We start from the raw sequence: 12,482 nt of genomic DNA, 5'->3' as shown, positions 1-12,482 counted from the left end.
TGGTGTCAACTTCTATAGAACTTGGTAAGGACATATCTGGGCTCAATATTGCAAAAAAGTAGTTCCAAATCAAAGCATATTAAATAGATATCTCAAAGATAGTGTTCAACTCTCATCAAAATGGGCAAATAAAATTTATTACATTCATGTTGACGCACACGAAGCTAATACTGCAATACCGAAATCGCAAATCATTGAAGGACTATTCCTACCATTATTGCGACTATCACACGTCAACTATTAATTAACATGAAGTGTCATACTAATAAAGATTACTGACCAGCACTGATACTATATATATATATATATATATATATATATATATATATATATATATATAATATATATATATATATATATATATATATATATATATATATATATATATATATATATATATATATATATATATATATATATATATATATATAAATATATAAAAGAACATAAATTAAGCTAAAATTTACAGTTTTTATGAAAAGTAAAGACTATATCTAACGCTTAAAAGAGCAATTGATTATCTTATACAAAAAGTCAAGCCTAAAAAAAGGTAGAAATTACTGTGAGTGAAGAAATTGAACCTAACCAAACGGGGTTGGTGCTCCTATTTTTCAGACCCTACAAAAATAGTGACTTATGCACTTTGGAGAAATCAAAACCTATCTTTAAGGAGTTTTTCTTCTTGCATTTTCACATTTATTACATACTGCAATATATTAACCAAAAGCTGTCCAATCTCCCAGGAACTCTGTCTTTCGATATTGGTATATTTGTAATAATCAATTTGTTCATTTTAAATCTGTCCTTCAAATTTACAGAAAATCAGTTGCCTGAACTAAATTTTCGATTCAACCAATTTAGCTCATCAAATACTAATCAGACGTCCTAGCCGAGTGGTTAGTACCCCAGACTTAAAATCCCGAGGACAGGGGTTCGAGTCCTCATGTCGCTGGTTATTTGGTTTAGTACGGAAGTCAATGGTGCGACTCCGTAAACTCAGCCAGAGTAGACCCAGCTCTAAACGGGTACCTAAAGAAATTTGGGAGGGGGAACACGGGGAGCGTCACATGATTTGTCCCCAACCACGCATTGCACTCCCAGCCAAAGGCATTGAATCGGTACCAGCGCTGGGCAGACGAGAAAAAGAGAAAAAGGGTCAGCGTGCGAAAAAGTATTTTTTTTTTTAGCTCTAGCCTTTTGGGAGGTTTTTTGACGGACAAGACTATACCTCTTTGAGGTAAAAACCCTCAACATAAACTTCAAATCCTTTACTCTTTAACTAAAACTTTAAATCCATACTCATTAAATCCTTTCTTTTTAAAGATACGGGAAGCAAATGGTTATGCTTCAGCTTTCAATTCAAGCAATTTATTTAGATTTACATAAGCCACATATGACATTGTAGCCTTTTCGGGGGGCTGAGTAGGGAAGCAAAACCATTATTTTTTTTTTTGATAATCTGTGTCTTTGGCTTCGTTGTTTTTCATAATTTATCTTCATTTCTTCATCCATATTAACGTCTGCCTGTTTTAGTTTCAATACCCCATGCAAGCTATTTCTGTTCTTTCAAATCAGACAGAGAAAAACGCACTTTTAACGGATCACTTAATTACAGAATATCAGTTCCATGTATACACAAAACTTTCCAAAAGTTCACAATAAGTTACCATGACTACAGAACAAGGTCGGGAAATTCATTTTTCTACCGCTTAATTGAGTATCCCTCAGTAATGTGAAAACAAAATATTTCCCGCAGATTTCCACCTACGCAGAACAAGTCCACAATCAGATACAATTTTATCACGTGGGTTGGCAGGAAAAAATACTACAACTAATTAGAGAAGTACATGTGTTGATTTGTGCGTTTTTTTTACTTTTCTTTTAGATTAAAAGGATTCTTTTGACCCTTCAATCAGTTGTTAAGACCATCCTGGTTTAGCACCGCAAAGCTAATTAATTCTTATTGGTCCTTATTCTTCATCACTATTGATGGTTACAAAATTTATGGCATAAATTCATACAGCCAAAGAAAAAACGCATGTGAAAAATATCCGAACAATGTAAAAACTAGGGTAAAAAGAGATTCATAAAGGACACGCATAAAAAAACGTAGCGTATTCTCTTTGTGAGGAATAGAGAGAAAATATTTTCCTTCCCCCTAACACCATATCCCAAGCCTCCTCCCCCCCAGAAACATAATTTTTACTCAAATTTTTTACTTTAACCCCCCCCCCCCCCGAGCTCAACTTGGCCTTGAGACGAAAAAGAGTAAACTTGCCAAATTACATACAGAATTCATCACCTTTTAATGAAAGCTAACTCCCTTCCCTTCAGACTGCTGGCATGAAAAAATAAATAGAAAAGAAAAAAAAATACACCCTCCGATGATTAGAAAACAATTGACACTGACTGTAGAAGGCAAGCCAGAGAAATACATACTTCAAGTAATAGCATCACATGATTTTTTTTTTCAGAGTAGTTAATGGCTGAGTTACGGACGCATACCCATTATATAAAGGAAGGTTTATTTTCTTAAGAGACAAGAAGAAAAAAATTATTCCAGTATTTGCACTATTTTACTCTTAATGTCTTCCAATTGGCGATGGTGGTAACAAAAAAGGGGGCTAATCAATATAATTTGGCCGACGGTGTTGAAGTCGCTTAGGGTAAATTAGGTGATTTTCCCTTAAAGCAGGTTTTCCTCCAGCCAATTTTAGAAATACATAACGTATTCGAAAAAAAGAAATACTAAAAACTGGCAATAAAGTTTATAAATTTCGTTGCTACTACAATGAAATTACAGATTAATTCTTTTCAATACATTATATGTAGTTATGTACCACACGTAATGTCTTACCTCCTGACAGCATGTTTCAGGCTGGCTCTAATGTCATTGAAAAGATCACATTTTTTGTCGGTCATTTTTTTAGATCATATTTTACATTTACTTTTACTTTTACTTTTTAAAGAAAATACAAACAAGAAAGATCCAAGAAGAACTGAAATATATGCTCACTGCAGTTTCTTTTTCGTAAATAAATACATTTCAACCAAATTATTAGTGACAATTGATTGCCCGTTGGGGTTTAAAAATGCTACAAAATGGCTACCCAGCTCCAAAAACGGCTAATAGGCTAAAAACAACAGCACCAGCAGTAGAATCAATGTTACTCAATATTGTATAAAAAATCAACATTCCAAGAAATTTAAATTGCGTATACCTGAACTACAAACGCATGTAACCCGGAAAACGTTAGTACCCTCAGCTTAGATTTGAAAGCCTCTGAAAAAACAACACAAAAATCAACAAAAAGAAAACTTTTCATTAAAAACTAGCTTAGTTTATCTCAGATAGGCCCTGAACGTCAGCTCTTTTTCCCCCAACTGGATTACTCCAAGGCGCAAAGCAAAGAATTTGACCGCAAATGATAAATCTAATATTTTATTTGAGTCCTATAGCATGATCTTGGCAAGAATGGCGTAGAATATTCTAAAAACTACGCACTTTCTCAATTTAGCCAGTGGTTTTGAGAAGAAAGAAGTCAAGTGGAAAATGAAATCCCATATTTCAATTAGAACTGATTCTGACATTAAATCTCCTAATAATTTCATCATTTTATACTTCTTCGTGAAATTCATTATCAACTTCGATCAAACACTAATAGTTGTGGAAAGAGTCATGAGTGAAGAAGCGGGAAACAACTAGGTACATTACTTTTTCTTTCCGTAACACAAAACACAAAACAAATTTTTCCCGTTTCTCCACAAAATCTTACCAAAAAACAGAATGTTATGCGGTGGTCACCGCTTAATAATTCTCTTTCTTCTTAGTCTTTAGTTTCTTTAAATTAAATAAGACTCTCTACTTCTTTTCTAAATTTTCTTTAATTTGCAATCGTTTCCCAAAATACCCTAATTAATCTGCTACTATCTTATCCAGTTTGCATTCAGAGAGAAGAAACAAAGAAAGAAAAAGTACCAAATATGAGGGAAAGGTGAGCAAGGTGCTATGCTTTCCAACGCTAAAAGCAGGATTATCAAGCATACTTGGTAGGTATACAAAATCTTCTCCTTCTTGCGGGCCAACTGGAGGCGATCCAGTTCTACTATGCTTGTACGAACGATCAATAGAGTGACATCTGTAAAAAAAAACATATAATTAAGCTTATAATAAACAACCAAAAATGTATCTTTCCGTTTGGTTAAAAGAAAACGTACTCTTGCTCCCGAGATGAAAGGGTATGTCTCATCTTTCAGGAGAGTGAAAACACAGTTTGTCAGCTTTTCACGGAAGTAGTTTTTTGCTCAAAAATTTCTATAAACAATATTTGTAAAAGTACATTGTCTCACAGCATACTTTTGCTTCATTCTTGAATTTTAAAAAAAAAGTTTGTTTTTGAATGAAAGTAATCAGCGTCAATAAAAACTAAAACGAACAGAAACGATCCTCCGTGTGATTAACAAGGGCACTATAACTTCCAATTTCCGTTTATATCAGATCTCTTCTGATATTCTTGGACTACTAGTGATACCAGCGGAAAAACTTAATATTCACCAATCCACGCTTTCTCGGGAAAAAAAACTGCCTCATTTGTAGGGGCTGATTCCTCTGATATGCTAAAATTTATAGTGCTTAAAAGATCACTCGCGTCTATAGGAAATAAATTTTACATATTGAGAATCAACATAAAAAATCCGATTCTTTTTATGCATACATAGCTATCAAAATTTCTTTAATTAGAGTTTCAGCTAACATTAATGATACTACCACAAAGTATTTTATGCGATCGATCAGATTGTTTTAGATAACCTTTGATCAACAGGACCCGAAAAACTATTCATCCAAATCCTGGCCTATTCCCATGACCTCCTATAGAGTGAATGCACCTCGGCTAAATCGACCAAAGGTTAAAGATTTATACAGAAAACACCACCTCGCGTTCCAGTCTACAAAAAAAACATAAGATACACCTCTAGATGGTTTGAACAGATCTCCAAATAAAATAAATAAAAATCTCACAGAAATTCACCATCTTCAATGTTAACTCCTACCTCTAGACACCCCATAGCCCGCCCCCCTTAAGGATTGAGCAAGTGCGCACCTGTGTAAGATATTATAGAACCCAAAGAAACATATGTTTACATCTAAACTCCTTAATTGCACAATATTCACCCCACGACTGAATAAAAAAAAAGAAATGAAAAAAAAAATGAAAATAGGAGCTATATACTATATTATTCAATGAAAAAAAAACATATCTGAACCTTCACAGCTAACCATATACTTTAATTAGCTGACATCCCTTGCCATACAACGTGAGTAAGGGAAGTAGATTTTTCTCCTTAGGAAAATATTTAGAAGATGCAAACATGGAAAACTTAGATGTAAAACCAGCGATACCAGGTATAGAAGTAGCAGAAAACCTATGCATTACCCTTATACCATAAATAGTAACAATTTCCACAAATAACATTGTAGTAACATTGTAACGAGGTCCTTAATACCGAAAACAAACCAATCCTCATGTTTCCCTTTTCTTTCTTTTTTTTCAAGGACTGACACTACTGATTTAATTATGAAACCAAGTGAGGGAAAGTAGAGAGTTTATAGAAGAGTATTACAGCCACTCCACAGCATATAGTTTAGTTGATTAAAAAAAATCTAAAAACTTTACTTTTAACTTGCGACTTTTATGTACCGGTTTCGTCCATGTTATGGTGTGAGTTAATTACCCACCTTTTGAACCCATATGAAATGAGAAAGGTCAAACATTACATAAGCCAAGACCCCGTATTAAATATAACCATATATCTGTTAGATCTTCCTCCCTGGTACAAGAACAGTGGTATGGTAACAAATTTCGGGGCTCCAGATTTATTAAATAAACTTAAAGTGCTACACCAGAAACTATCCGACTCGATACATTTTACTATTAACCCTTTTCATGTTCTTCTAAAACGTTTTCTACAGTAATTTAATGTGTTATCAGATATTTTTTTTTTTTTTTAACTCCGCTGTTTCAAGTGGGTCACAAATAAATTATTATTATTGGAACTTATTGGAACTAATTATAACTTATTGGAAAGGCAAAAACTTCCTCTCGAAACTCCCGAATTTAACATATGAAGTTGAGCCTAGTAAGTAACTCAGATTTTTTTTTTTTTTTTTTTTTTTTTTTTTTTTTTTTTTTTTTTTTTTAGCCCCAGAGCTAAGCAAGAAACTACTAAAAATACTGCAAGAAATATCTCAAAAAATGCGATTAAATTTTTTTTTTGTTACATGTAGTTGTGACGCTTATAGCAACAAATGACAATCTTTAAATAGCAGAATTATGCTCCAGTGACAAAATTTTACCCTATCCAACTGTGAAATCAAATCTAACTAAACAAGCTACTTTCAGGGTTAGCCTCATATTAATGGCAGATTCAGGAGGGTCGAGAGGGCCCTGGACCCTCAAGAATTCTTTATTGCGCCCTCATTTCTTGTTTTTTTATAAATTTGTGAATTTGGCCAATTATTAGCAACCTTGTCACATTGGGTAACCCCCCCCCCCTCAAGGATTTTTCTCTAGATCCGCCCCTACCTCACATTAGAACCAATATACACACCTAGAGCTAGATATTGTCAACTCTTATACTGAATTTTTTTGTTTTCTTACACCTCCATTGCAGCACATAGAAATCGCAAATGTTCTTCTCAAGGCCGAACCCAGTTCAGCCCATTATGGAAGGTCTTAGATTCGGCAATAGACTAGGCATCTATGCTTTAGAATACATCTCATTCCGCCCGTCCGAATCAAATTACTGACTACGATAATGTATCCATGGAAACTAAGATAAATGTAATTCCATGTTAAGTGACATGGAATAATTTCCTCCATTGGAACGACCTCAATCATTGTTTTAAAATAAAGTGTTATAATCATGGTTAAAACTTAAAATAGTATTTATTCCAAAAAAATAACTATAACTAGCCGGTGTGGGACGAATTCGTATTTCGGAGTCAAAACAAAAAGAGAATAACGTGAAAAAAGATTTAGAAACAATTAACACACAAAATTGGCAAAAGAATACACCGTCATTTTATCAAACAAATCTATACAAAATAAAAAAAGTATCATACGGGCCACATCATGTCAAAAGCAAACGTATTGGGAAAAGCACAAATAGATATGAGCATATTCTTCGTTTTAAAATTAATACTGAAACAGAGATCTTGTTAGCCACAAAAATGTCATTATAAGCACTGCAAAACTCTCTTTACTAATCAATTAAAAGTATGGGTTTTTTTTTCCATTGGGCCTATTAATTCTCGCTTTTATTTCGTCTATTACTTTTTGAACACGTAAGGATTAAGATAAAAATTAGATCAGAGGAAAAAATAACTAATAGATGAACAAGCAAAAACTAAATGGATTTAAACCCTCAAAAAATAATTCAGTAAAAAAGAGTTGATTATGCATAGAATTTGAAGTGCCAAGAAGGTCAAAATAAAACATGTTTTAGCCCCTGAACCCATCTTAGTTCAATTCACATGCAAATCTTAATGATTATGGGATTGTGAAACGAAGACTGGCAGGATCGATAAAAGATACTAGGGTATATAGGAGCGCTGCTAATAATGTCATACAAGTAATGATCATCATCTAGCAGTGCTTAGAATTAAAGTAAAGCAGAAATTTTGGAAGGAATGATGGTAGAAATTTTACTGAACATCTGGAAGATGTAGGCAGACGACATAATAGTAAAATATTTCACTGGAATGTTAATAAATTGAAGGGTAATAGTCAATCTGGACTTGTCCCAGTTAAAGGTAGGAACGGGGCCACAATTAGTGACAAGAACAGAGTTAAAGAGAGATGGGAAGAACATTTTGAGAATATGCCAAACCACGATAGAATTAAGGAAAAGATAAAGAGAAGAATGAAAAAGTCTGTGATACTTTGGATGTGAAGGAAGATTTATTTTGTGAGCAGGAATTAGTGACAGTGTTAAAAGGGTTGGAAATAGTGAAGCCCCAAGTCCTGATAGTTAGGTAAATGAGTTATTTTTCTTAATATGGTGGTTATGAAGCAAGAGATAAGCTACTGAAGATTATGAATACAATTTTGAAAAGGAGAAAGTGCCTAGCAATTTTAATAAAACTCTAATTAAACCCCTCTATAAGAATGGTGATAATAGTGACTGTGGTAATTATAGAGGCATTACCACGGTTTCTATAGGAAGCAAATTACTTAGTATGACGATACTTTTTAGACTTAAAGAGATGCTTCAGATAAATTTTTAGTTATAGAACAGGGGAGATGATGCGTCGACCAAATTTTCACTCTTAGATTAATAATTGAGAAGTCACCCAACCCCTCTAGTCGTTAGTTTTATGGATTATGAGCAAGCGTTTTATTTAACAGATAGAAGAGCCTTATGGAAGGTCCTATTCTTGTATGGTATACAACATAAATTATTTAAGTGATTAATGCTCTGTACAAGAATAATATTAGAGCGGTAAAGGTAGGAAATAAAAAAAAAATTCCGTATCAAATCAGGAGTTAAGCAGGGTTTCGTCCTATCCCCATTTATATGGATCATTTTGATGAACTTTGTCTTAATGTGCAGAGCAAAGGCAATGGGAAAACACAGTATCCTTGGGGTAATTAAACTCTCCTAGACTTAGATTTTGCTGACGATTTAAGCATCTTAGATGAAAATCTTGGCAAAATGAACAACATTCTAGAGGTTTTCCAAGTTCAGGGTCCAAGAATAGACTTCAAAATTATTGTTAAGAAAACTAAGTCTCTAAGACCAGGAATAAGTGAAGGTGAAGAGGTGATGTTGGGCAACGATAAGATCGATCAAGTGGACATATTCAATTACCCAGGTAGTTTTATTAGTAAAGACGACGAGTGCGTTGACGAAACTGAAGATGTTAAAAGTAGAATAACATAAGCTCAGAGTGATTTTCACAGAAGAAAAAACTTTGAAAGAATAGGTAGATAAGTCTGCGAACTAAAATTAGACTATTGGAAACTACAGTGATGGTAATGGTCAAGTGCAGTTCTGAAGCGTGGGCACTCCAAAAAACAGACTAGGATTTGGCAGATGTTTTTCAGAGAAATTGCCTACAGATCGTTTTGGGTGACCGTACCTGAAACAAGACTGACTGACCGTATCTCAAACAGGAAGCTGTAGGAAAAATACGGTTCAACTCCACTTTCTAGGGCTACAAAGAGAAAAAGGTTGAAATGGCTAGGACATCTTATGCAATTGAAGGATGAAAGATTGTTAAATATCGTCCTTTTCCGCTAACCACCTAAGGTCAAACGAAAAGCAGGTAATCCCCGAATGGGGTGGAAGAATGTCGTGAGGAAAAAATTAAGGGAAATAGGAACTTCTTGGGAGAGTTTAAAGAGGGAGGCTTTGAATAGATTGGAATGGAGGAGGAGCACGCGTAGCTGTATCAGCCTCTGGCGATTTGGTACTACAGTTAGTTGTTAGTAGTAGCAGTGGTAGTGTTTTGTTTCGGTTCTTTTACAACTATAAAAATTCTTCGTTGCGTAAATTATCCACTTCTTGGCCACACTTGAATTGTTTAAAGAAAGAAACTGAAACTTTTCTTGTTTACAAACAAATCCGACCATACGTTTGTTACAATCAATTTATCTGCGCCTAACCATTGAGTAATGCAACAATCAATAAGTTCAACCTTTATGTTCAATCGGGCTATCTAACCAATATAGGCTAGCAGGAATATGCAAAAGTCAAATAATAAAAGCAATATTTTCAAATCAGAAGAAAAAAAGGGTCCGGTACTGGTCGGTTATTGGAAACACATTCAAGAATTACGCTTAGGTTACATCTCAGAAAAGAGTTTTTAGGCTAAAATGCACTCTCAAGTTTTCTTATATGGTTACCGTGTCGTAGCTCAAAAGTCAAACGAATGATGATACAATGCCTTGGACTTAGACAAAATGCATTGAACTTGTATAATTTGGGCTATATATTTGCACATTAGGGGCGGAGGGGGGGGATTAGTTTAGGTTATGTTAGGTTAAGTTATGTTAGGTTTCCATAATGTTGTTTTTGAATAGCTATTTTATCATCAAATTTCGCTATTTTTCATTAGGATTAACCTAACTTCACTTTCTGGGTGTGTTTCTAATAACCGAGAAGTATCAAGGATCCTACTGATATGTCACTATCAACTAAGGGGTTAGATATAACAGAGTAGGACTGCCTGATTTGTCTTTCTGAAAAGATATGTTTGTAGGTAAGTCAATTAACTAATAATTTGAAGTTTTCAATCTAGAATATTTTGAATAATATGTGTTTTTCTTGTTTGTTCTTTTTTCACATTTGTATTTTTCTACAGAAATCGGGAAAGTTAGAGTTTCTAGAACTCTGTGATGATTTAATTTTTTAACTCCCGTTCTGCTGATTTTTCCCACACGTTAACTTAGCTCCTACTAGCCATAAAATTACTTAAATATGTATGGAGGTCCTTTTCAATAAAAATTGAGTTCCCGGGTCTCCTAATTTTTTAAGTCGTATATGATTTTATAGATGGCTGGAGGTAGGCATTGCCGCAAGAAACTATCTCAGTAAGCTTCGGCAGGTTGAGGATACCTTGAACATAGATGAATATCTTAAGATTATTAACAACATTGTAATGATATCATCATTTAGACAGGGACTGTGACTCAAAGGATGCCAAAACTCCGTTCAATTCTCATTTTTTTAAGAACATGACATGAAAAACAAAACCTCATCGCATTTTAGCCATTCTCCATATTTATAGGCTAAAATTCACTCTTAAGTTTTCTTATATAGTTACCGCGCTTTAAATAGGTCTTAAATTTACATAAATAAAGCTTACTTAGACAAGCTTTTTCCATGACAGCGTCCCGTATCAGAGCTAGGATCTGTATGCTTCTTAGATGGTGTAAGTAGATGCTGATAAGAAAACTCCTAAAATAAAGAAGTGGATTGATGAATATGAATGACATTCTCACGCTGTAAAGAATTGCTAGGAAGGAGATGTAGTAGCTTTTAAGCGCCAAATTTGCAATATTCCAATAGCTTCTACACCTTTCGTTATTCGTTCTTTTGAGACTTCATTTATTCGCTCTTTTTTACTTTCTTCCTTAAGATTCTATAGTCACCCCTCCCATGAGAAATAGCAGGTGGGAAAGGAAACAATAATAAAAAGAGGCCACAACGTTCTTTATTAAGTTTGACCATGGCATGGCTATAAAAAACAGGCGTTACAAAAGCGGCTGAGCCGCATTCGTATTTGGAAATTAAAACAAAAAACAGACTAACCTCAAAAATAGGTTTAAAAACAATGATATACATAAAACTGGCAAAATAACGCACCGTCTTTTTATCAAAAATCAATAAAAAAGTTTAAAAACATATCAAGAATAAAAAAGCCTATAAAAAATTAAACCAATAAAAATGGCAAACTAAAAAGGGTCATTAACAGCATAAAACGCAGGACAAAAGCGAACAAATACAAATTAAAAGCAAAAGTTTAGTTGTTTTTTTTTACCTAATTCTGTAATATAGGGGACGGAAGTTAAAATGTTGTGTTTTAACACAGGTAGAAATCTAAAAAGAAGCATTGGTTTATTTTGCATTTGACACGCCCAGCACTACTAACCCTGTTACGTGTACACAAAAGAAAACTGAAAAGAATCATAATTTTTTAGTTTAAAATTTTACCATAGGTTCAAAAATAAAAAATTAGGTGTAATAATTATTTTTTTTTTCAATCGTCTCAACTGGTTAAGTATCCAAACAAATACGGTAATAATAATAAAATGGTTTTATATTTATCATAGAAAAACTGCTGATTCTTAAACAAAATTAAAGATAAAATATCCATCTGTTGGAAAATATTATAACAATTTTGTAAAATCCAAAAAAATGACAAATTTATCTTAATTTTTAATGTGCTACCACCTAATTTGCGAAATCTGTATAGCGAAAAAATCCCTTTAGCTTTTTATAATACCAACGGCTAGATCCAACTAATAGTGTCCCTCTCTCTTTGTGTCTACTAGACGTTCCTTTTTTTAATGTGAAATTTTAAAGAAGAAAACGAGAAAACATTACTGAAAAAAATATACCACGTACGTCTGTTTGTAATTTCGCGACAATTGATGCATATTTGATGATGTTAGGAAGAGCAAATAAATGAAAAATACATTTAAAAAATGAAAAAGATAATGAATAAATACAATATCAAATAATTAATAAATTATACACCTTTAAATAAACAATAAATAGAATTAGTAAACATAACAGTAAATATTAAATAGACAATGTATACCACAAGAAGTTAGACATAAATTTAACAATGAAGACCACACTGCCTTTCCACCATAAAACGGTAGCTGGTGAATTCCCCATGCCCGCAGAAAATTCCCCCGGATAATTCCCACACAACGAAAAACAAGAGAAAGAAAGAAAAAACGAGACTAAAA

General features: G+C 33.5%; 1 protein-coding gene across 1 annotated transcript in view; it reads right to left on the bottom strand.

Moving 5' to 3' along the window:
* The window catches only part of LOC136033450 (CDK5 and ABL1 enzyme substrate 1-like), a 55,560-nt gene that overhangs the window by 17,096 nt on the left and 25,982 nt on the right, over positions 1 to 12,482 (bottom strand). Inside the window, exons 5-6 of the mRNA XM_065714199.1 lie at positions 10,871 to 10,962; positions 3,980 to 4,139 (exon numbers count right to left, since the gene is read on the bottom strand). Coding sequence (XP_065570271.1) covers positions 3,980 to 4,139; positions 10,871 to 10,962 — 252 coding nt within the window. The remainder of the gene's footprint in view (positions 1 to 3,979; positions 4,140 to 10,870; positions 10,963 to 12,482) is intronic.

The sequence above is a fragment of the Artemia franciscana genome, chromosome 12 (genome assembly GCF_032884065.1).
Source record: "Artemia franciscana chromosome 12, ASM3288406v1, whole genome shotgun sequence".
Lineage (NCBI taxonomy): Eukaryota > Metazoa > Arthropoda > Branchiopoda > Anostraca > Artemiidae > Artemia > Artemia franciscana.
Note: the sequence above shows the minus strand (reverse complement) of the source record. Positions and strands in the feature narration are given on the sequence as shown.